This window comes from Tachypleus tridentatus, chromosome 5 (assembly GCF_004210375.1).
Source record: "Tachypleus tridentatus isolate NWPU-2018 chromosome 5, ASM421037v1, whole genome shotgun sequence".
Classification (NCBI taxonomy): Eukaryota; Metazoa; Arthropoda; class Merostomata; order Xiphosura; family Limulidae; genus Tachypleus; species Tachypleus tridentatus.
In genome coordinates this window covers 5,803,664-5,830,476 of record NC_134829.1, presented here as the reverse complement: position 1 = coordinate 5,830,476, position 26,813 = coordinate 5,803,664, and the positions used below count along the sequence as shown (strand labels likewise).

The 26,813-nt window shown below is 33.0% G+C and overlaps 1 protein-coding gene across 2 annotated transcripts; it reads left to right on the top strand.

Annotated features, from left to right (window-relative positions):
- hd (humpty dumpty) lies at nucleotides 1–26,813 on the top strand. Of its 2 annotated transcripts, none has more exons than XM_076500884.1 (12): nucleotides 1–209; nucleotides 3,607–3,811; nucleotides 5,029–5,122; nucleotides 9,364–9,495; nucleotides 10,093–10,260; nucleotides 10,993–11,108; nucleotides 12,139–12,192; nucleotides 17,040–17,218; nucleotides 20,229–20,349; nucleotides 22,937–23,065; nucleotides 23,403–23,598; nucleotides 25,806–26,813. In XM_076500884.1, the coding sequence occupies exons 2-12, from the start codon at nucleotides 3,624–3,626 to the stop codon at nucleotides 26,157–26,159; spliced, it is 1,731 nt and encodes a 576-aa protein (XP_076356999.1). In that variant the 5' UTR covers nucleotides 1–209; nucleotides 3,607–3,623; the 3' UTR covers nucleotides 26,160–26,813. The 2 variants fall into 2 exon arrangements, with proteins under 2 accessions (XP_076356999.1, XP_076356998.1); XM_076500883.1 differs by having other exon boundaries at nucleotides 7–209; nucleotides 10,990–11,108.

Genomic DNA, 26,813 nt, shown 5'->3' with positions numbered 1-26,813 from the left:
GAGAGCGCGACGGTCGAGATGGAGGGAAATATTTGAAAGAGTTGTAACGGATATCTCTTTAAATTTCAAATGTATTTAAACTTTTATTAGCGTAGACTGCTTGAATGTGGTTTTAATTTTTTCTTTAATCTGAAATATCTTTTGGTATGAAATAAACGTTTAAAGTTAGCCTAACATTTCTTCAGTCTTCATTTATTCACTAGTCTTAGGTAAGATAGACTTTCAATGTGATTGTTAACGCTGATAAGTTACTAACTTGTAATAGCATTACTAGGGAATGACTTTAGTAAGATTACAAAGACTGGAGAAGATACAAAAAAAAACAAAAAACATTTGTAATGCATGATAAGGATAAAATGGTACTGCAATTTTCAAATTAAATAGTTGTTATAACAATATTTAGGTCTATCGGTAATACTGATATAATTTACTTTGTTCTATTCGTACTGTGCATAATTCATAGGTGCAGTATACCATAGCTGTATAAAATATATGCTATTGATAATAAATTAACAAATATAAAAATTCTACTTCTCTCTTACATCAAAAGTAGCTGAATTAATCCAACGGTTTACAATGCAAAGTTACATTGCAGTTGCATTAAATTGTTTACTCAGTTTAGTGTGTCTGTCTTTTAATTTAAGTTTTATTAGTTATGTAGGCTGGAATTGTTAATCTCAACAGCGAAGAAAAAACAGTTCACATGTGTGAATAGGTATACTGTGTGTTAAAAAATAATCAAACCTGAATTGCTAACTGGATTAAAATTCTAAAGTTAAAGAGGTGCTACTAATAAAGTTAACATAATTTTAGAATGTGTTTTTAGATGTATTAATTACAAGTCAAAAGAGGTAAGTATTTATATATGAATTACAAGTTAGGCCTTACTCAGAAGTTTGAATATTTACATTCTTGTTTCCTTTATCTTAGAAAGGATATTGACTTATTATAAAGGGTTTCATAGAAGAGATGAAAGATTTATAAGTTATGGATAGACTGATGTTTTAACATATATTTCTTGGGAAGAGATTATCTTGTTGGAGTTTACCTGATTATTTGTTAGATTAACAGGATAAAAACTTCTGGTTTCTATATTCTAAAGACCATAGAACAATTCAACTTATTACTGAGTGTCACTGAAAGATGGAACATCAAAAATGTTTACAATACCAAATGTTCAACTTGTGTTTCTTAAGAAATAAGAAAGTGACAGAGGTTTTGTAAGTCTTATCAAATTTATCAATCTTCAAGAAACATTTTGCCATTAATTTCACTTAAAGTTTTAACAAGAAAGCTGTCTTGCACTGCAGGTTTCATAGACATTGTGGCTGGTATGGGTATTAGAACTTTGATTAAAATAAAATACAGAACAATGTTTTGACCTTCTCAGGTCCTTTCAACCTGAAGATGACCTGATATTGTTTTGTATTTTATTTTAATTAAAGTTCTCATAAACATACCGGTTGTCTTGAGAATACATTTTTACTTTAAGTGTGTTCCTTGTCATCACAAATTCTTGCTGAAGGGTAAGGTAATTTTGGTAGAAGAAATTTGAATTTCTTTGAAAGTCACTATATCCAGTTGTACACTTCTAAAACTTGTTTGCTATTTTGAGCATTGCTTTCAAGTAATAAGATATATAAATACTTAAGTCATACTTTCAAATTTTATATCATGCCATAGGAAACAGTAAAGTGGTGGGCTATAGTCACAAGTGTATGTGTGCATGTAGTGATAGGCAGAATTTATTTGATTGTATGAATTTGTTTTTAACTAATGAAATGATCTTACACATTCAATCTAGATGTAGGCAATAAACACAATTAATAGCTATAGTCAGTTACCAAGGTAATTATCAAGTAATCAAATTATTCTGTTATTTTTAACCAGTTCGAGTGCCTGTCCCATGGACAGATGTAAGTTTATGATTAATGAAAGATTATCTTAGGAGGAGAAAAGTTGTTTCCTTTACATGTAATTGTAATAAAAATGCCCATAAAAACTGCAAAATGTAAAACCACAAATTTCACTTATCTCGACATTGATTCAATAAACCTTCATACTAAATATGGTGAAGGTTTTTCAACAAGGGGTGAAGTATTGGTAAAAGAAATGTAAAAACACTGATAAAAACTGTAAAATATAACAATAAAAATTTGTATTTATCCTCATATAGACCCACCAAACCTCTGTACCAATTCTGGTGAAGATCTGTCTATACACTGTAAAGTAGTTACATGGACATGCAATAGACAGTACTGTTATATCTGTATAGGTTGTTCAGCTTAGTTGATTAGTGTTTTCAGTTATTATGATGTTGTGGTGAAAGAAATATTTCTTGTTGGAAAGACTTAAAATGTACCTTTTCTAAGAGACTTTGTTCAGCTTATTGTTTCAGATAGGAACAAATTGTTTTGGGTTTTTGTTTCATTAATAAACTCAATGAGATTTAAAAGTCCAAGTGTAAATCAGTCTTGTATTAAGCCATGTGTTCCTACTCTTATGGTTGTGATGATTCTGTATTAGGTGTATATAGATCGGGATATTAACCAGGTTTGAAGGAAATGTGGTTCTGCAGATGTAAACATTGTATTGAGTAGCGAGACATGATTACCACATCCCATAAAATCTTGAAGTCTGAGCTACATTTTTATACATCCAGACCATTATTTATGTTGCACATCATTAAAGATTAATTTTTGGATGTTAATGTATTTCTAAAAACATTTATAGTTTATTTAAAATAAACTGTGTTAGTTAGAGATAAATGTCCTTTGTGAAGAGCCTTGGTAACAAAAGTATTTTTAATAGCCTGACAAAGGTTATAGGACTGGAATCGGTGACTGAAGTAAGTGTTGGTATAAAATATGAAGTGTATTAATAAATAACAATCTAGTTGGAACTGACTGGATGTATTAAAAAATGATTCCCACATTTCACAGCCTAAAAATTATAGTCATATTGAATCAAATTATATGATTTTTTTAAAAACTGAATACAATTTACTGAGTATGTCCAAAGCTCTTTGCAATTTGGTTAAGTTTTGTTACTGTACAAATAACAAATGGATAACTGTGACACCCCATCAGTGCAGACAAGGTTAAGGTTATATTACAAAATTTGAAGTTTAATTTCAGTTTAACTTTTAGATTACTTTTTAAGTCTATATTGGTCAGTATACTGTTTAAGTTTGTGAACCACTGAAATGATGGACAGACCATGACTAAAAGCCTGATATAAATGGTAAACATTAAGAAGTCTGGAAACTCTGAACATCAACATACTTTCAAATATATCATCTAATACCAAAAATATTTCTATGGGTTTATTTTATTTTTTTAGAAGGGAAAAAATTGTTTTTTTTTTTTTAAGTATTAAGTTGGTCACAGGTGTTTCTCTTAGTTTTTTTAATACATGTCCTCAGTTACGTCCAAATCTTTTAAATAAAATTAGTTTTTGTAACATTCATTCATTATTTGTGAATTTGTTATGTGTAATGAATTAAACTATAAATTTTAATTTTTCCATTTCCTTGAGCTTGTCTAAGGTTTTATCACTTAATACAAATCGTTTCAAATATGAGTGAAATGTGTCGTTTGTTTACAGTAATAGAGAGACTAGTAATGACAGAAGATATAGAAACAGAGTTTCCTGAGTGGGTAAAACCTGCAGAAGTGTTGAGGTTAAGGAAGAAATTAAAACGGCAGTCCTCGTCTTCAGTTCTCCAAAATGTTGATTTGAATGTATCTACCCAGCAAACCTTCGTACGTAGAATTCCACTTTCAAAAGTACAGGCTGTAAACCCATTTAGGTTTGTCATGTTATTATTTTAAGACTTAAAATACAGTTAGTATTTTGCTTGAAGTAAATAATATTGGAACATTTTATAGGTAACTTGATCTGTTTCATCTAATTTATGTAGAAGAATAACACTTGTTTGACACCTACAGTAAGTTACTGTTAAACTTAATGGTTTAAAATATGGCTTAGAGCAAATTGTAAAATATTCATAACCATTTGAAATATATCTCTTGTAGCCTGTTTTTATATCTGTCATTAGAAATTTGTTTATGTTATTATTTGGTTAGAAGGAAGTTTAATAAAACATAAAGCTCAGGAAATAACTTAAGTCCTGTATAAAAAAGTTAAACTGCAGTTAATTGGTTCATTAGGGTAATTGAGAAAGCTCTCTTGACTGATCAGTACATAATTTACTTTTTTACTGTTATCTAATTCATTGGATGCTATTAATATTGTAATGAGCATTAAGATAGCAAGTTGGTGCCAGTTTGTAAGTAACTAGTTGGAGTAACCATCCTCTGGATGGAAGATATTAAAATTTAGTATTAATGAAAGGTTATCTTAGGACATGACAAGCTGCTTCTGTTACATGTAAGAGTAAAAAATGTAAACTGCAAAAGAAAGTGAAACCGTAAATTTACATGGACCCCTCTGTGGATCCAACAAACCTCTGTGCTGATTTTTGTGAAGATCCATCCACACCCTATGAACAGACAACAGATAGTGTTATTATATTCATGTAAATTAACACACTAAAATGTTGGACTAAAACTCAAAAAATTAAACTTATTATAAGAATTTGAACAACAATAGAAACTTCTACAACAACGTTATTTATGTAAACTACAATTCTTTTGATGTTTAAAATAAAACCTTGTATCTATTTTTTAATACAAGTAATATGGCTAATAAAAGGTAACACTTTAGTTTTAAATGTATTCTGACTAATAATTACATTTAAATCACTAGTCGTGTCTGGCACTGTCAGTGATGAGGACTACCTTGCCTCTAGTTTACCACTTTATATCAGTAATGGCTAGCATATGTAGCCTTTGAGCAGATCTGCACAAAATATGAAAACATAGAAAAACAACTTTATCTTAAAATGAATGGTAGCATTTTAAATAGATAAAAAAAAAACAAATTTTTTTCTTACAGAAAAAGAAATGAATAAGAAAATCAGAGAAATAAGACTTTAATTATTACATATTTTTTTTATGTTTCCAGGCGACAGAGCCCAAAGAAACGATCATTCAGTGAGGTGTCACAAGACAGAGTGGAAGATATAGGAATATTCAACGGTATCTCAACAACAGACAAGGTGCAACAGTCTGTTTATGTGATGTTAACAGTGGACTTCTTACTTTAGAAATTTGTATCTATACTTTTTTCCAGTTGTTGGAGAGTAAAAAAATAAGATATTTATCACATACTTAGATATATATGTTAAAAAGAGTGAGAAATTGATTTTGTAAGATGAATCCAATGATAGATTTGCACTTTATAGCTCCAACATTTTATCTACTACATAATCTAGAAGATAAAATTAATGACATGTCTTAGGTATATCCAAATGTTAGTTTGTTGTGGTAAATGAAAGACAACCAAGACACCTTATATGGAATAAAAATTTTCTTAAAATTCTCAGAGGAATTGACAGTTAAACTTGTTTATGGGTGAACTCGTGTAGAATTTCCAGAAACAACTGAGGTAGGAAAGTGTCCTATAAATTAACAAAATATGAAAGATGTTTTCAGTTTCTAGTGAGATGCTATGTTTATGAAGCTACATAACATTTTCAGTGCTGCCTCAAGTTGTACAGTAAACACTGATAACAAAGTGTACCAGTCATTGTACAAAGGGTTAACCACACATAATAAAAATAGTCTGTATACTGATGCTGTAAGACGTTGCCTCAGATGCAGTTCGAAGAACTTATTGCAATCATTTTCAAAGAAAGACATTTTTGTATGCGATTGTTAAACAATATTGAGCCACAATACCTTTGAAAGTGGATAATTTACATCAGTGTCTAGAACGGCATCAGGAATGTGATACTGATATTTTAACAGTGGACTAAACACACAGGTTTAGACTGTTTAATATATGGACTAGACACACAGGTTTAGACTGTTTAATATATGGACTAGACACAGGTTTAGACTGTTTAATATATGGACTAGACACAGGTTTAGACTTTTTACTATATGGACTAGACACAGGTTTAGACTGTTTAATATATGGACTGTTTAATATATGGACTAGACACACAGGTTTAGACTGTTTAATATATGGACTAGACACAGGTTTAGACTGTTTAATATATGGTTTAGACTGTTTACTATATGGACTAGACACAGGTTTAGACTGTTTAATATATGGACTAGACACACAGGTTTAGACTGTTTAATATATGGACTAGACACACAGGTTTAGACTGTTTAATATATGGACTAGACACACAGGTTTAGACTGTTTTATATGGACTAGATGTTTAGACTGTTTAATATATGGACTAGACACAGGTTTAGACTGTTTAATATATGGACTAGACACACAGGTTTAGACTGTTTAATATATGGACTAGACACACAGGTTTAGACTGTTTAATATATGGACTAGACACAGGTTTAGACTGTTTAATATATGGACTAGACACACAGGTTTAGACTGTTTAATATATGGACTAGACACACAGGTTTAGACTGTTTAATATATGGACTAGACACACAGGTTTAGACTGTTTAATATATGGACTAGACACACAGGTTTAGACTGTTTAATATATGGACTAGACAGGTTTAGACACACAGGTTTAGACTGTTTAATATATGGACTAGACACACAGGTTTAGACTGTTTAATATATGGACTAGACACACAGGTTTAGACTGTTTAATATATGGACTAGACACACAGGTTTAGACTGTTTAATATATGGACTAGACACACAGGTTTAGACTGTTTAATATATGGACTAGACACACAGGTTTAGACTGTTTAATATATGGACTAGACACGCAGGTTTAGACTGTTTATATATATGTTTAGACTGTTTAATATATAGACAGGTTTAGACTGTTTAATATATGGACTAGACACACAGGTTTAGACTGTTTAATATATGGACTAGACACACAGGTTTAGACTGTTTAATATATGGACTAGACACACAGGTTTAGACTGTTTAATATATGGACTAGATATGGACACAGGTTTAGACTGTTTAATATATGGACAGGTTTAGACTGTTTAATATATGGACTAAACACAGGTTTAGACTGTTTAATATATGGACTAGACACACAGGTTTAGACTGTTTAATATATGGATAGACACACAGGTTTAGGATATACTAGACACAGGTTTAGACTGTTTAATATATGGACTTTGACACACAGGTTTAGACTGTTTATATACTAGACACACAGGTTTAGACTGTTTAATATATGGACTAGACACACAGGTTTAGACTGTTTAATATATGGACTAGACACGCAGGTTTAGACTGTTTAATATATGGACTAGACACGCAGGTTTAGACTGTTTAATATATAGACTAGACACAGGTTTAGACTGTTTAATGTATGGACTTTGACACACAGGTTTAGACTGTTTAATGTATGGACTTAGACACACAGGTTTAGACTGTTTAATATAGAATATCATTCTGGAATGAGCTAAACTTCTGTCTTTGGTGTTTTTAGATTGAACTTAAATTCCACAAAGTTTTATGAAAAAGTTCACAGATTCAGTAAAACTGTTGTAAGTTTTTGATTCCTACAGTACACGGTAGTAAACTTAGGAGATGTACATGTAGTGTTGTTGACTTGGCTGAGATCAGAAACAGTTTGTTGTGTTCTTGGCTGTTTGTTCCTATTTTTATTCTTTGTTTTTATAACAGATATGAAGGTCTTGACCTTGGCTTGAGTGGAATAATTCTCATCACCTTAGCCATTGGTACTATACAGCTTTCAGTGCAGCTCACTTACAGTAATGGTGGACAGATCTTACTGTTGGTTCCAGCTGAAACCCAGACTTCAGTTGATAAAAGTGCCATCTAGCTGTTTCAAAAGCTTGTGCTCCAATCTTCAGTTTCTAACTTTGAATGTCATCAACAAACATAGCAGTACAAGTACAACTTGTCTCTGAATACATTTCTCTGATAGAGCTTGTTGTACATTGTTAGCAGATCAGAATAGTTTTGTATCATCAGATTTCTTACAAATATTTATCAGTCATTTTGTAAGACCATCTGGATCTTCTTGGAGTAACATGGTATATAGAGTCCTTGATACAGTCATGTAGAACAGAAGCAATCGATTATTCTTGTCCAGAGCAGTGAAACTTGATGCTTTCTACCAAGATTCTTCATTTGGGAAGTTTGATGTTGCTGTGAACTTGATACTAAGGAACCATTGGATTGAATAAACATCATTTTCATGCCCTGGTTTCAATGATGCCTTCAATGCCTTACTTTCACTTTTGAGTTCTTCAATGATTTACATCTGTGTCATCTTCTAATGGAATGTTGTAACCAGTCCTTCCTTTTTTTTCTTTAATTTGCTCTGTGGCTGTTTCCCATCTGTTTCTCATACCATTTTGACCTCTAGACCTAAACTGTTGCATCCACACCTATATTGAGAGCATTTACCACAAATGTAACCACTTTACACCTATAGCCGTTTTCTACTTTTCCTATATTAATATCGCTTCATCAATACAAGATCACTCACTGAATGTCAATAGTATGTCAGTATCTATTTTGTGGCCAACTGTGGATCTGGTTTTCATGAAGGGTGCAGCAATTGCCTTGGGGTTTGATAAAAGTGTTAGCCAATTAATAAATGATTTGGAACACTTGAAAAATTAAGTTCTGCAACATTCTGAGTGTGTTGCCTGTGGAAACACGGTTAGTAATTAAATTTAAGTGATCTAACTTGAATTTGGTAATATGTGAACGTCATTCTCGAGTTATTTCAAAATGCTAATTAACTAAATAAAGCTTTGGAACTAATAATGGAAATTTCTCAATTCATTTCCCCCCAAGACACTTTGAAACTTTTGATGCATGTATGAAAATTGTTAAACCCTTTAAATGGATCTTTTTAAACTTAACCCCTCGTTTGTGTAAATCTGTCTATTACTCCATGAGCAAAAATTTGGGAATATTTGTGATGGGTAATTTAAAATGTGAGTAAAATGCATGCATCGTAAGCCATCTACAGGTGAAGTGTTATTGATAATAGGTCTCTGTTGTGTAGGCACCATAAACTAAAGCAATATACAGCATAGCATATTAAGATATTTTAAGAATTTGTAATAAAAAGTTTTGACTCTTGACTTAAATATTCTAAAGCAAGTAGGGTAAGTTATACTTTGTGAATTCTGCCTTTAGGAACAACCATCCGTACTTGTAGGCTTAGCAAGACTTGTCCATTTCAATATCTGGTCACACCACCATCAACTATAACCTTCCAAAACATTCAGTTAAGAGACTGTATCGATCATTATAATCACATGAAAGTTTAGATGTTTATCTTGTTAACTGATCTGTTTTCAGGTCAGAGTTTATGATAAAGTTGTGCACCCTACCCTGCCAGCGTTATTAGACGACAATGCTAATTTTGGGAGTAGCACATCATCAGAAGAATATGGTACTTCATTTGACCAAAACTGCTTCAAGTTTCTCCATGTAAGTGTATTCTCAAACTCTTTAAAAATTGTTCACAGAGGGCAAGCGTATCTGGTTTGTCTGTATAATTTTTGGATGTAAATTTAGTGTCTGTGAATCTTTTATTTTATTTTTTCAGGGTCAAAACTGTTTCTCTTTTTATAAAATGTTTCTTACAATTCTTTAACAATCGTAGACTTTATTCTAGGGTTTTTAAGACTGTATAAGTGTTTCAGAAACCACAACAATAGACTTTAAAAACTAGATTGTTTTACCATAGATACTAAAGTTTCTTCTATCTATTATTTGATTGTACACGTTAGAAATTTAAAACAATTACTGTCTCAAAGTCAGGATGCTCTTTTGTTTTAAGTTTTTATGTGCGTGTTAATTTTTGTTGCTCCTTGAAATGTAAGCACATAAGAAATGCAAATGTGTGATACATATATTTTAGTTTGTTTATGCTCTGTTTTTCTTAGTATGTGTTTAACTGTCTCCTGTGTGTTATTTTTGTATGTTATGATTAATACTGTTTGTTTTGATTTGTGTATATCTTTATTGTTTTATTCATATCTGTGTATCTTAACGTATATCAATGTTTTATTTACTTTCATGAAGAACAATAAAGGAAAGAGACAACTGCCAGTTGACTGGAGCTTAAAAACTAAAGTTCGCTTTATCTCGAGTAAACCATTTCCTTGGAAGGGCAGCTTAAAAACATCTGAGGAAGCAAGTGGAACAACAGGGTTTGTTAGGTGTTTGAATACCAGCAAATCCATAGAAAAGGTGTGTCATTTTGCTGAAAATTTATTCCCAGCATGATTACTGTAATTTACTGAGTTTTGCACTTTCTCTGTTCTTATTAAAACATGCAACAAAATGAGTGATGTACATCAAATTACGTTTGTGTTAACATGCAACAAAATGAGTGATGTACATCAAATTACGTTTGTGTTAACATGCAACAAAATGAGTGATGTACATCAAATTACGTTTGTGTTAACATGCAACAAAATGAGTGATGTACATAACATGCAACAAAATGAGTGATGTACATCAAATTACGTTTGTGTTAGCATGCAACAAAATGAGTGATGTACATCAAATTACGTTTGTGTTAGCATGCAACAAAATGAGTGATGTACATCAAATTACGTTTGTGTTAACATGCAACAAAATGAGTGATGTACATCAAATTACGTTTGTGTTATTGAGTACAAAATATTTTTAAGTAATCTTGGAGTATAAGCGAACATGCGTGCATGTTTTATACATTGATAAATGCTCGAAAAAAATAGTAACTTCAAAAGTAAAAAGTGCATGTGAAACTTTTATCATAGTTTTGACTCAGTTAATATTTGTGCAGTTTTGCTACATAATGTAGTGGTTTCTCAGGATTTCACAATTAGCATATCATGATGCTTTTAAGCTATTTTTCCCCATGAATGCAAGCAAATCTTTTCATATGATGCTATTGAGATGACACTAATATTTCTGCTCTGTTGTCCCACACAGCAGGAGTGCAGCTTAGACACCAGTCCGAGAGCTGTGTTTCATCAACACTGCTTGTTGTGGATGCACCCTTCTTTTCCTTGGCTCCAGCTTTTTCCACGTATTAATCCTGAAAGATGGAGGTTGGTAATCTAGAAATACTCTTATCTTATTGTAATTTATTGTGATAAATCACAGATATGAAATTTCTCAGACCTTTGAGCTATGTATACAATCCTTTTAATAATAGGAGGAGGGTGAATTATTAAAGTGTATTTTCTGGTTTTTTTCTCTTGAATAAATTTGTTGTTGTATTAACAGCACATTACACACAAACACAATGTATGTGGTGTGTGTGTGTTTATATAGCAAGAAATTGTCACATTCAAATAAGATATCTTACCTTCATTTACAAACAGTTTTTCTTGACATATGTTGCCCTCTAACTGCAAATTTTTGTTTGCTACTAGCTTTGCCCAGGTATGGTTATTCTTATGTCCCTATTGTATGTCATATGGTAACTGTTGACATGAAGTGTTCCAAAAGACAGCTTGTAGGTATTCCTTATGGTATTTTACTTCACAAAGATGTTTACCCAGAACATACACTCATGGACTAAGTAAAGCAGATGGGGATTGCTATCCACGTGTTGAAGGTCCCATTCACCCTGTTTAGCACTCCTCTGGACTCTCGAATGAGCTGTTTCCCCATTTTTCTAGTGACATATGGGATTCATTTTGCTGTTAATCAGTTTCTTGCCACTAGGGTGGTTAAACATGGAGGCTTCCTCCCAAGTGTGCTCAGTCACAACAGGTTCTGGTGTAGGTTTTGTTTGTACAGCCCCATTTTGAAGAGATTAAAGTGCTGCACAGAAAATAGGGTGCTAGTGATGGTAGGAGTTGTGTCCTGTGTTCCTATTGGTGGAGGTTTGCTACATGTGTGGTAGGAGTTGTGTCCTGTGTTCCTATTGGTGGAGGGTTGCAACATGATAGCATGCAGATGTCTCTCATAATTGCATGTGGGTGTATCAGGGCTAGTGGCAAACAAACATTTGTACCTGTAGAGAACAATACAAGTCAAGAAAAGCTACAACATTTTCAGTTTAGGAGGATGTTACTACTTTGTTTTGTTTTGTATAGAACTTTTGTTACAATCCAAACTTTTATCTTTCAGTCAAGCAACATTTTGTATTGACTCCAGCCTCCAGGAACAGTTACATGAGGATTGGTAAGTGTGTATTACAGTTTTTCTGTTATTAAAAGCTGTCTATATTTTGCCATTATTAAGAAAAACAAACAAATCCCAATCACTGTGAGTAAATTATCATAATTATCAACAACTGCTTTTAGAATTTTTTGTAACTATTTCAGCCAATGAAAATACATGAAGCCTGAGCAAACAGAAGAATACATCCTACAATAATACAACAGTGTATTAATACAAAGAAACTTTAGCAGATGTACCAAGCAAGAGCTGAATATCTGTAGTCAGGGTTAACTTTGTTTTACTGTGAAAATAATTATTTGTATTTATATATTTTACAGATATACAGATAGTCTATATTATATATTAAAGAACTATTCCAAGTCTGTACAATAAACTGGGATATTTATATCATATATAATTTACAGACATACAGATAGTCTATATTATATATTAAAGAACTATTCCAAGTCTGTACAATAAACTGGGATATTTATATCATATATAATTTACAGACATACAGATAGTCTATATTATATATTAAAGAACTATTCCAAGTCTGTACAATAAACTGGGAACAAAGTTTACTGTAACAGTTGAAACACCAAAAGATAACCAACATTCACATCTTATAAGACTTCAGAGCATGTCCAGAACCTATTTTGTTTTTGAAAAGGGACTGTTACTTATGATGTTTTAATTCTGCATGTGGGTTATCCTATAACAAAGCCACATCATGCTATCTACTATGTCCACTATGAGGAATCGAACTCCTGATTTTAGTATTGCAAATTTGAAGACTGTATCACCAGACGATGTTTCAATTCTGTAAAAATATAACATTGACAAGTATACCAATAGTTGTAAAAGATCTATTATATATATTGAAACATGTTTACAAAATAGTGTTACAGTATTAGTAACACTAAATAAATATATATTGTTTTCATTGCTGAATTAATGGAAATTACATTTCTACTCAGTAGCGCTAGATCTGTAGCCATCAATCTGTGTACATCTTACTTTAATGATGAAGTAATGTGTATCTGTAGCCATCAGTCTGTGTACATCTTACTTTAATGATGAAGTAATGTGTATCTGTAGTCATCAGTCTGTGTACATCTTACTTTAATGATGAAGTAATGTGTATCTGTAGCCATCAGTCTGTGTACATCTTACTTTAATGATGAAGTAATGTGTATCTGTAGCCATCAGTCTGTGTACATCTTACTTTAATGATGAAGTAACGTGTATCTGTAGCCATCAGTCTGTGTACATCTTACTTTAATGATGAAGTAATGTGTATCTGTAGTCATCAGTCTGTGTACATCTTACTTTAATGATGAAGTAATGTGTATCTGTAGCCATCGTGTACATCTTACTTTAATGATGAAGTAATGTGTATCTGTAGTCATCAGTCTGTGTACATCTTACTTTAATGATGAAGTAATGTGTATCTGTAGTCATCAGTCTGTGTACATCTTACTTTAATGATGAAGTAATGTGTATCTGTAGCCATCAGTCTGTGTACATCTTACTTTAATGATGAAGTAATGTGTATCTGTAGCCATCAGTCTGTGTACATCTTACTTTAATGATGAAGTAATGTGTATCTGTAGTCATCAGTCTGTGTACATCTTACTTTAATGAAGTAATGTGTATCTGTAGCCATCTGTCTGTGTACATCTTACTTTAATGAAGTAACGTGTATCTGTAGCCATCAGTCTGTGTACATCTTACTTTAATGATGAAGTAACGTGTATCTGTAGCCATCAGTCTGTGTACATCTTACTTTAATGATGAAGTAATGTGTATCTGTAGCCATCAGTCTGTGTACATCTTACTTTAATGATGAAGTAATGTGTATCTGTAGTCATCAGTCTGTGTACATCTTACTTTAATGAAGTAATGTGTATCTGTAGCCATCAGTCTGTGTACATCTTACTTTAATGATGAAGTAATGTGTATCTGTAGCCATCAGTCTGTGTACATCTTACTTTAATGATGAAGTAATGTGTAATATTTCTTTGTTGCAGCACTAAGTCATTGTTTTAATCATAAATGTAAGTCCAGAGTAACTTGTTACTGGTTTTGTTGGATGTGTTTTTTATTGCATGAATGGTCGGTCAGCAGTTTCTTTCATACTTGAAGTAAAAATGTATCTCAAGATGGCTGGTATGGGTATTAAAGTAGAGAACAACGTTTCAAACTGGAGATGATCCGAGAAGGTCAAAACCTTGTTTTCTACTTTAATACCCATACCAGCCGTCTGGAGATACAGCACTTTCTCTATTAATTTCAACAGTTGATAATTTTTAAATAGTTGCGTGTATCCCTGGAGATACAGCACTTTCTTTATTCATTTCAACAGTTGATAATTTTAAGAAATGGTTGCATGTATCCCTTAAAGTAATGGTACAATGATTTGGAGAAATTCAAGATACTTAAACAATACTCTCTCCTGCAGTACTCTAAGTTATGGATTATACTTAAACAATACTCTCTCCTGCAGTACTCTAAGTTATGGACTATACTTAAACAATACTCTCTCCTGCAGTACTCTAAGTTATGGACTATACTTAAACAATACTGAGCACAAGGTTATAGGAACCCTAAATGACATTAATTCTGCACAATGATAGAGTAAGGACAAGTTTACTTGAGTGACGTTATTTGTGGAAAATAGAACCAAAAGAAGATTAAGGAAGAAGCAGAATATGGTACCATTCTGTACAATACACCCAATAAAAAATCTACATTTTAATTAAGGGAGAAGCAGAATATGGTACCATTCTGTACAAAACACCCAATAAAAAAATCTACATTTTAATTAAGGGAGAAGCAGAATATGGTACCATTCTGTACAAAATGCCCAATAAAAAAATCTACATTTTAATTAAGGGAGAAGCAGAATATGGTACCATTCTGTACAATACACCCAATAAAAAATCTACACTTTAATTAAGGGAGAAGCAAAATGTGGTACCATTCTGTACAATATGCCCAATAAAAAATCTACATTTTAATTAAGGGAGAAGCAGAATATGGTACCATTCTGTACAATACACCCAATAAAAAATCTACACTTTAATTAAGGGAGAAGCAAAATGTGGTACCATTCTGTACAATATGCCCAATAAATATTTTCCCCTTATTCTAACATTTTATGTAATAAAACTTTTCTCTGTAATCCTATAAGTTACATCAGGAGATTGGCTAGTACTTACTTCCAACACTGATTTTAACATAATCCTCAATACGTTCACTTTTAAGTTTTTAAACGTTTCTCACTTTCTTTAATATACATTAAACACCGGTTACTCTTTAATAGACACTAGAAGCTGGTTACTCTTTAATAGACACTAGAAGCTGGTTACTCTTTAATAGACACTAGACACTGGTTACTCTTTAATAGACACTAGATGCTGGTTGCTCTTTAATAGACACTAGACACTGGTTACTCTTTAATAGACACTAGACACTGGTTACTCTTTAATAGACACTAGACGCTGGTTACTCTTTAATAGACACTAGACGCTGGTTACTCTTTAATAGACACTAGACGCTGGTTACTCTTTAATAGACACTGGTTACTCTTTAATAGACACTAGTTACTCGCTGGTTACTCTTTAATAGACACTAGACACTAGGCGCTGGTTACTCTTTAATAGACACTAGACGCTGGTTACTCTTTAATAGACACTAGAAGCTGGTTACTCTTTAATAGACACTAGACGCTGGTTACTCTTTAATAGACACTAGACGCTGGTTACTCTTTAATAGACACTAGACGCTGGTTACTCTTTAATAGACACTAGACGCTGGTTACTCTTTAATAAACACTAGAAGCTGGTTACTCTTTAAGAGACACTAGACGCTGGTTACTCTAAGAGACACTAGATGCTGGTTACTGGTATAATAATAAGCTGTAATAGAACAAGCTAGAATAACTATTTCATGAAAACAAAATACTACACTAACATTCAGCTATCTTGTGTCTTCCAGGAGAGAAGATAACGCTAATAATTTGATTTATAATTACCACTAGAAGGTGTTTTTGTCTAATCACCTTATTTAATAATATTATGGAGTGAATTAATAATCTAAATATAATGTAGCTACTTTGAGGTGCAAGGTGAAATATTTATAAACTGAAGATCCAATGAAGCAAGATATGTCAGAATTTAGTAATTAATTCAGAATAATGGAACTATTGTCAATTGTTTTTTAATTACGGCAAAATTAGATATCTCTTAGTGTACAATATATTAAATATTAAAAACAAATTAACTGTCATGACTTAAGAGAAAATGTTAAAAATTGTAAGCCAGTGTATTGAAAGGAAACCTGCTACACTAAACAAAATTTAAAGCAAAAGTGTAAAGTCTGTTTATAACTTCACTTAGCTGTGGATAAGTTTGTCAGAACTGTATTCCAACTATTTCAATTACCAAACTTTAGGTATTGTTTCTTTGTCATTTTACATCAATATAAATATAGTTTTATTTAATGGTAATGTATTTTTTATATGGGAAGTATGGGTAAGCAGAAAATGTTGAAAAACAAATTACATTTTTATATTTGTTTACCTAAAACTTACATTCTGTGAACAAATTACTAAACTTTACAGGACATAAAATGTAATTTTGTTTAAAGATTTTGTATTTACCTGGTAGAACCCTATTGCTCCCAACTACAGCTATTAATTTGAAGTTATATGGTTTAAGATAAAAATTGATTTTTAAGAACAGAATGCTGCAGAATAGATAACAGGTAAAGAAATAAACTACAAGGTGATCATGCATGTTTATTTGTAACATGTAACTGAGACATAATGTTTTTGTGATTAATAAACACATTGTACATTTTAGGTGCAATAGTTTCAAGTCACTTTTTCAACTTACAAAAGCTCGCCAGTGTCCATATTTTTACCTGTGTGCTCCTACGTTCACCGTCTTATTTCATTCAGCGGGTGTTGCTGGCATTCAAGAATTCCATGCAGTCCTGACACCGACCACAAGAGGGTTACGGCAGGGGTTGACAGACGAGGGTGATTAATGTGAAATTCAATTATTTTAGTGAATAAAATTATGTATATAATTATTTATGTATATAGCACTTTTTATGTCTACATTTTAAGTTATAAAAATGTAAAACAAATAAATGAAAATGGCTATCTATCCCAGGCATGCAAGTTTTAAGTTTCCAAAGGGTCTAAACAATACACAGATTTAATGATCCAGCCACTTTGTCTAATATTCAGCCATCAAATGGTTGACATATTCAAAATATCTCGGTTGCTGTGTTCCTTCATTTAGTTGTTTTACTACAACCAATTTTAAATTTTAATATAATTGCTTCAATGGTTTCTTTACTTTCACAGGATACTAGAAACAGTGGGCTAGGTAAGTACTTGTGAAAGTTTGGAAAACAATTAACGAATTATGGACTTAATTGGAAGGCTTATTAATACTGAAAGAAAGTGAATGTTTCATAGTGACCAGTCAAGTGACATGTTTAACATGATATACTGATGAGTCTAGTTTTACATCAATATAACATCATAGAAATCAATTCCAACTAAGTTGTTTTTCTGCCAGCTCTTTGACAAACATGTATTAGGAAGTAAACAGTGCCTTAAGTTAAATTACCTAAAATTAAGTTCCTTTGAAAACTGAGGCCACTGATGACTGTTAGAATAAAAACTAATTAAAATAAACTCATCCAGACTGATAGATTAAAATAATTACTTAGGAAAGTGTAATATTCACTTGTTCTAAAATATTTCAGTTCACTTTACATGTAATAGAGCATGTTTATTTGGTGTATGATCACATGGTTATCAAAAGGTAAAATTAAACATACTTAGGTATGTACAGTCATGTGAAAAAGTTAGGACACCCTATGAAAGCCTGTGTATTTGTGTAACAGTTTTGGATATATAGATATTTAATCTCAATTTCAACAATACTGAGAGATTATAGGAATATAACTAAACAATTAAAACTGAAGAAAAGACTTTTCAAGATCTTCTGTAAATGTAATTCTACAAAACTGTATATTCTACCTGAGGAAAAGTTAAGACACCCAACCCCCTAATAGCTAGTGTTACCCCCTTTGGCTGAAATAACTGCAGTGAGATGCTTCTTGTAGCCATCTACCAGCCTCTGACATCGGTCTGAAGAAAGTTTGCTCCACTCCTCAATGCAAAATTCTTTCAGGTGTGAGATGTTTGAGGGGTTTCTTGCACGTACAGCCCGTTTCAAGTCACCCCACAGCATCTCAATGGACTCTCCAATTTGGTGGATTTACTGGTATGTTTTGGGTCATTGTCATGTTGCAGGGTCCAGTTCTGCTTCAGCTTTAATTTTTGTACAGATGGTCTCACATGATCCTCAAGCACCCTCTGATACACAGTAGAATTCATGGTGGATTCTATGATTGTGAGCTGTCCAGGTCTTGCTGCAGCAAAGCAGCCCCAAACCATGACACTTCCACCTCCATGCTTCATAGTTGGTATGAGGTTCTTTTCTTGGAATACCAAACATGCCCTCTGCTCTTGTGTCCATATAATTCAATTTTGGACCCATCTGTCCAAAGAACATTATTCCAGAAGTCCTGGTGTTTGTCTACATTCTCTCTGGCCTTGATGAAACATGTCCTCTTTTCTGGTGTCCAAATAATTCAAATTTGGACTCATCTGTCCAAAGAACATTATTCCAGAAGTCCTGGTCTTTGTCTACATTCTCTTGGCAAACTTCAGTCTGGCCTTGATGTTTCTCTTAGAGAACAAAGGTTTCCTCCTTGCATACATCCCATGCAAGTTAAACTTGTGCAGTCTCTTTCTGATTGTAGAGGCATGCACTTTCACATCAACAGTATCCAGAGCCTGCTGTAGGTTCCGTGATGACATATTAGGGTATTTGGAGACCTCTTTTAGCATCTTGCAGTCTGTTCTCGTGATGAACTTGCTTGAACGACCAGACCTGGGTATGTTGGCAGTTGTTTTGAAAGACCTCCACGTGTTGACTATTTTCCAGACAGTGGAATGGCTGATTTCAAAATCTTTTGGGATATTTTTAAATCCCTTACCAGACTTATAAGCTGCTACAATTTTCTTTCTGAAGGCCTCAAACAGCTCTTTTGCTCTCACCATGGTGCTCACTCTCACTTCAACAGTCAGGAGCACACCAAACTAAATGTCTGAGGTTTAAATAGGGCAAGCTTCATTCACAATGCTGAGTAACTATCTTCTAATCATGTGCACCTGGTGTGATACACCTGTGTGTGAGTTGAGCCATTTTAAGTGGGAATAAATGTGGGGGTGTCTTGACTTTTCCCTCAGAATATGCATTTTTGTAGAATTACATTTACAGAAGATCTTGAAAAGTCTTTCCTTCAGTTTTAATTGTTTAGTTACATTCCTATAATCTCTCAGTATTGTTAAAATTGAGATTAGATATCTATATGTCCAAATATGTTACACAAATACACAGGCTTTCATAGGGTGTCCTAACTGTTTCACGTGACTGTAGGTACAAACCATATTAGTGGTAACTCTGTTCACTAGTTTCTCTTAACATGTTTATTAATATGATAGCTTATGTTCATTTAAAAAGTTATTAATTAATAGACCTTTCAAGGATTAGTTTTTATTCATAATTTCTTAGGATCTATAGTAAATGTCAGACTATATTGTTCCAGGCAAGATTTATAAAAAGTTGAACTAATATGTAACTAAATGGAATGTATTGCTTATAATTGCTAATGAAGAGGGAATTGTTGTATGTAATTATTAGTGAAATAGAAACCGTGATGCAGTGACTAGTGAACTAAGTCTTGTTGTGTATCATTACCAGTGGAGTGTGTACTGTCATGTGTAACTCTCACTGATTTGTGTGTTTTGTGTGCAATAACTATTGCAAAAGAAAAATGCAGTGTGTATACTAACTTATATGTAATATAAATACTATCCTGTGTAGAGATATCTATTCAAATATTTATAATTTTGTTAATTCTGTGTTGTATGTGAAAATACAAGATTTAATGTAATTTTCTAGGTATAGAGTACACGATGCCGTTAAGAGAGAATGACAACAGTAATAACTCGGATACTCTGGATGGAGACAGCTCCCAGTTAAACAGTACCACTGGAGCAGCTACAAAGCAAGAAGAAACAGAGTTTGTTCAGATGTTTTTAATATGTTGAAGTTGTTATAAATGTCTGATTATATAAACAAACTGTGTGCTACCTAAAAATTACATTTAAATTTGTTTTACAGAATAGACCTCTCTTTTCCAGAGATGAATTACACTGTAACAAAATTTTCTCTTGTTCCTGGACACAGTGTTATCTCCCTATTGTTTATGCCTAAAGTAAATGGCAAAGACTTATTTTTCTCTTCAAACTTTGCTTTTGTAACCTGGGTAATGAAATTTTCAAACTTACTCATTTTCCAGAACATTCCAAGTTGATTCAGTGCTGAGAAGCTGATAGAGAATTTTCTCAAACTTATAAGAATTTTCAAGAACTTTCTAGAATGTTGTAGAACTTTTGAGAATTTTCTAGAACTTTCCATAGTAATAGATATAGAGAGGCTCACCACTTCAGTTTAGTTCTAGCTGCCTAAGTGAACACACACAGACCTATCTAATTCTATCAGAGATGTCATCAAGAAGCTGCAAGCATTCTCCAGATGCATTCTGCTACGTATGTGGCCAATTTGTCAAGACAAGAGTGAAAAAAGTACTTTGTGACAGCATCTGCTAAGATGTGTGAAGCCTACAAGACATATTTCAGCATGTCTGTTGGGGACCAAGACAAACCCTGGGTACCTCATTTTACCTACGAGCCCTGAACAAAAATTCTAGAAGGTAAGACGGACAAGTTTTGCTTGCTTGAATAGTAAGATTTTATATTATGCAAATTTTAGACCTTTTAAAATTTAAATATCTTTCGGTGCACCTCAAAGAGGAATACACCAGCATCAGGACCTTACTAGAAGCCTTGAAGTATGATGAATATGGCTGGGAGGTTATCAGATACTTCAAAATGATGACATTCCTGATGGGTCTCCAAGGAGGGTTTACCAAGTTACCTTGTTATCTTTGCCTTTAGGACAAAAGGTACACCGCAGTGCACTACAACAGGAAGCACAAGCCACAACAGACCGAGTTCTCTGTGGGGAGACACAATGTCAAGTGTGAGCCACTAGTGGACCTCCAGGTGTTGTTCTCACCATTACACTGGGTCTTATGAAACAATTTGTCACAGCTCTTGATGAGGAGTCTGCAGCTTTCAAGTACCTTCGAGACTTCTTACCTGAGGTGTTTGAGGTCACAGCTTGTGTCTTCATTGGACCACAAATAAAGAAGATCCTGGAGTGCATCAAATTCCTCAAGAAGATCAGTAGGAAGGGATAAAAAGCTTGGCAGATTTTTACAGTGAATTGAGGCTTCTTGGACAATCACAAGGCCAAAGATTATGTGGAACTTGTTGAGGCTCTGGTGAAGAACTACGTTAAAATGGGCAGCAGGATGTCCCTGAAAGTCTGTATCCTTGACGCTCATCTTGATAAATTCAAGGAGAACATGGGAGCATACTCAGAGGAGCAAGGCGAGAGCTTCCAAAAGATATACTGGACTTTGAATACCACTACCAAGGAGTGTATAACGAAAACATGATGGGAGACTATATTTGGGAGTTGATACGTGAAAGTGATTTACATTACAGTCGCAAATCACGAAAAATTACTCACTTCTAAACATTTTTGTATAACTTTAGTATAAATACATGTAAATCTTGATTCATATGTTGCTTTATTCAGACCTTATGTAAATGAAAATGTGCAAATTTGTCTGTTTTTGCATAGAAAATAGATTAATTTCTAAACTTCATTATCCAGGTCACAAAAGCAAAGTTTGAAGGGAAAAATGGCAATTTTCTGTACTTTTACAACATAAGGAATTAAGAAATAACACATACCATCCAGGAACAAAATTTGTGTTACATAGTGTTATCTTGGTGGTTTTATAATGTTGGCCTTCCTCCTTTGAGGATGAATTACCCTGGTGCTTTAATAAGGTATATTTTCTGAAGTCATTCATGTTTCTTGGTTCACTGTTTTCACAATACTTGTGTTATCAGTAGTTAGTATATTAAACTGAGTTTAACATCTTTAAATGATTAGTTTGTTGAAATTCTTATTTCAGGAGTGTAAGCTAAAGTTTAACATTATATTTTGGTAATAAATTTTAATTGGATTCAGTAAAACTTGAAGTGTGTGTTGAAATGTTGAAAAGTAATTTGTTCATGTACAATGAATTTAGAAAAGTTATTACATAAGTCTGTAGAATTGTTCAGGAAAAGGATGTGCCTATAAAAGTATATAGAATTGTTCAGAAAAAAGGATGTGCCTATAGAAGTATATAGAATTGTTCAGGAAAAGGATGTGCCTAATAAAGTCTATATAATGATTTAGGAAAGGGATGGATCTCTTAATTCGGTCGAATAGTCTTGCTGTTTTAAGCCACTGTTGCAGCATCCTGTACGTGTATGTGTGTGTGTCTGTTGTGATGTTGTTCTCAAAATAGTAATTTTTATTTATTGAATTTTGTGAGAAAACTTTCCATAGGAATCTAGAGATTACTCTGATAGAAACAGTGTGTTATATTATAAAATTCAGTCTCATTTGATCTCTTAAAATTGGTTTTTATTACTTTGAAAACCTTCACTTTGTAACAGTTTAGTTTTGGTTCTTTAATGTAGAGGACTTGTGGCGAATAAAGATTGTGAACTTAAAGATGCAGAAAGTGATGAAGAACCCGTGACCTGGTTGGAAAGTCTTGGACTCAGCCAGCTAGATTTTCCATCTCTGAATGCTCATAAAATGAAACTGTAACCTTTATGCTGATTCATTCCTGTTTTGTGATAAAAGTTTTTTAAAGGACTATTTAATTTATTTAAACTTTACTTTTAAATTTAAATCCCCATATTAAGTGTAGGTTTATGATGTATTTTATACTTAAAATGTAGGCCCATGAAGGCTAATATAGCACAGTCTACCAGCATGATTGTGTACCTAATTTGTTTCCTACTTCTGTAGTTTACTACATCAAGTTTTGCTAAATGTTAATTATGTCAAACTTCCTCCATTTGACATTGATAGTAGAATTTGGTCATTAGATCCTTTTTGAACATTGAATCAGTGAAGTTTACCTTAACAGTACTCCAGACAAAAGGAAAAACATAAAAAAATTGATAGACGACCTCCGTCCCTTGTCTGTGTGAGAGGACCTGACATTCAAGCCCTTTTCAACTTTTTGTTAAACAGCAGATCGTGTATTGCCAACAGTGGTCCATTAGCTGGAATACCTCCAACTCTTCTTGCCCCAGTAGGATTCTCTGGAGCAACTCTTCGAAACCTGAAGGTATGTTACAAATACTAAAACTTGGACTTTGTGTCTTATTAAGAAAGACAGACTAATGAACATGATATGATACAAGAGGGTATGTGTAGCAGTAATGAAACACTGAATCCTATAATGTAAGTTTCCTACACACACACAAAACATAACTATTGTGTACAAAACTGGCCAACTTTTGAGTCTGTTCAGATGACACATCTGTAAGAATTTATAACTGTTTGTTAACCTTCTCCAAGGATAATGTTGGCAGCCCATAAATAAATTCTAGCTCAAGTAAGTAGGTTTTCATAAAAATAAAGAGTAATAGATTAGAAGTTTGTACCACATGTGATCCAATCTTGCCAACTTTCACCCTGCTAATATTAACCCACTCACAATGATCTCTTAACACTCGCAGGTTAGTTGGATGTCTCTTCTTTCACAGAATAAAGTATGTAAGTATACTGTGTATTAAGCTGTAAACCTTTGATTCTTTCAAGATGATCATTATTGGAAGAAAAAAATTACCAAAAATATGTTCAAACCAATTAAAGTAGAAGAGTTTTTTAATTATAATATGTCTTCAAGGAAGGGGTGTAACCATTTCTGTGAAACAGAGTGAGGCCCAATTGGTAAGTGTATTTTTTTTAATTATAATATGTCTTCAAGGAAGGTGTAACCATTTCTGTGGAACAGAGTGAGGCCCAGTTGGTAAGTGTATTTTTTTTAAAATTATAATATGTCTTCAAGGAAGGGGTGTAACCATTTCTGTGAAACAGAGTGAGGCCCAATTGGTAAGTGTATTTTTTTTTAATTATAATATGTCTTCAAGGAAGGGGTGTAACCATTTCTGTGGAACAGAGTGAGGCCCAATTGGTAAGTGTATTTTTTTTTTTAATTATAATATGTCTTCAAGGAAGGGGTGTAACCATTTCTGTGGAACAGAGTGAGGCCCAGTTGGTAAGTGTATTTTTTTTTAAATTATAATATGTCTTCAAGGAAGGGGTGTAACCATTTCTGTGGAACAGAGTGAGGCCCAGTTGGTAAGTGTATTGTTCTATAGATCTGAGGAAGAAAAAATTGTATTCCTCACCTCGGGACTGGGTGCATTATGGTCAACTCCCACTGTTCAGTCTGACAATGGATGATAATGAGTGTATTCCTTACCTTTTGTCCACCATTTAAATTAGGTGCAGATAGCCTTCAGACAGGTTTATGCAAATTTAACAAATATTAACATTACATGTCTTCACCCTCTCTTCTGGCTTGTCTTTATTAATTTTCCATCTTGTGGCTACATGATATATCTCTAATTGTTTTGTTAGCTTTACACTGTTAAGTTTCAGTTTTGTTTCTGTATTATAATTACCTCTTCCACTACAAATTATGCTTTAACCCCTCTGTGTGTTTTGTCAGCAAGTATTCTTCAAAATGGCTTAATGGATTTGGATGAAAGAAAGCTGTTAAATATTTGGACAATAATTCACCTTAGAAGTGATTAGTTGTAGAGAGTAGGACACAGCGAGGTCCCCCTCCCTTACCAAGAAACAACAACAAATCTATTAATGTGGGAAATACTTTGACTATTTTTGCTCTATAAATCAAAGATGGTCAGATTAATAAAACTTAGTAGACACAATTATATTATTCCTCATTCTTCTACCAAAAATGGCCTCTGTACATTGATAACAATGGACATATTTGCCTGCTTGTGATAGCCACACATGATCAGTGCTGAGTGGAAGAGATATTCACTCTACTGAAAACTGTTCTACTTCCAACTGTTCCTGATAACCTAATGTTATTTTCCAGGTTTCTTTCTATGTTATATCCCTACTCTTTCTGTTGGATTCTAATTTGATATGTTGAAAGTCAAAGTTTGAACCTCATCAAAAATAATTTTTTTCTAATTTCACAAAAGATGAGGAAAACACTTAAGTAGATTTTGATTGAAAAGAAAACCAAGACAGAATATCACGAGTTGTACTTCATGTGTTAGGCATTAAAAATATTAGGAAAATGGTAAATTGTGCATTTACAGAAACATTTGTGTATCTCCAATCAATGTAAGTAGTGTTTGGCACTAAGTAAGTGATTTTAAAAATTAGTTTTATAATATCTAACTTTAAATGGTCAATTAGAGAGTTATAAAAGTACAGCTTGAAGTTATATTTAGGCTTTACTGTTATATTATTCCTTGATTTAAAAATAAATGTTAATTGTATCTTCAGGTCAGACAGAGCTGCATCAGACAAGGAATGAGTGATCTCCAGATGATTGAAGTTTCTGGCCCTGTCCTACCCAGTGCTTTACACGGCCTCTGTTCCCTTTTCCAGTCCACTCAGGAAGAATTCTCGGCCCACATGGCAACCCACGAACCCACGATATCTTTCAACGGAGCTTTTTCGAGGTCCCCTGGATCTGGGGCTTCTGGGCCCCCACCAGTGTTTGCTATTGAAACACTAAGTGACTGTGGCCTACCTTCCGAGTTTCTAGAACTGATTTGTTCTGAAAATCATGTTGCTGATGTGGTTGATCTGAACATTGTAAAGTATAGAAAGGGATTGTATACATGGAATACCTAATTCTGTTGTCTTTTCTTAAAGCAGGAGCTAATTTATTCGAGGTTCACTGTTACAAAACACACCCCATGTAATGTACAAATATATAAACAACTCACAGTAAAGGGTTTTCACTTAAAGATGATTTCCAGATATTTTGTGAGTGGAAAAGATAATGTATTAGGTTTACCATAGTATAAGACATTACTATTTTTAAAAGATACATCATTAACTGTTATCTGAAGACAGTATGTTTATAAAATCAGTGATTTAGGGTTTTCCAACTTTGGTTTTTATCTTGTATTATATTATTAAAACAATACACAAACTTTCTCTGCAGTCTTCCCCACCAACTAAACATGTAGTTAATTTTAGTTGTTTACTTGGATCTCTAAGCTGTATGTATTTATTAATGTGATTGTCATAACTATTCCTGAAAATTACAATTTCCCATCGTTCCTCATAATTGTCAAATGTTTTATGAACTTTGCATCAGAACTGGATTAGAATGTCTTGTTTGTATATTGTTAAAGTTTAGAACTTAACCGTATTACAACCCACGTACGACAGTGAATGTCACTTGTGACATCATTCTGTGTCGATTGGTAATGGAAACTTTTTAACCAATTGTACTTTGTGTAAATAATTATACAATAAAAACTGACTGCTCCAAACAAA

Excerpts from the sequence above, each read along its gene's own strand:
- hd (XM_076500883.1), top strand. The coding sequence starts at position 3,624 with ATGACAGAAGATATAGAAACAGAGTTTCCTGAGTGGGTAAAACCTGCA. Across the intron at positions 12,193-17,039 it reads GAACAGTTACATGAGGATTG|GTGCAATAGTTTCAAGTCAC; the intron begins GTAAGTGTGTAT and ends TGTACATTTTAG. Across the intron at positions 20,350-22,936 it reads ACAAAGCAAGAAGAAACAGA|AGGACTTGTGGCGAATAAAG; the intron begins GTTTGTTCAGAT and ends TCTTTAATGTAG.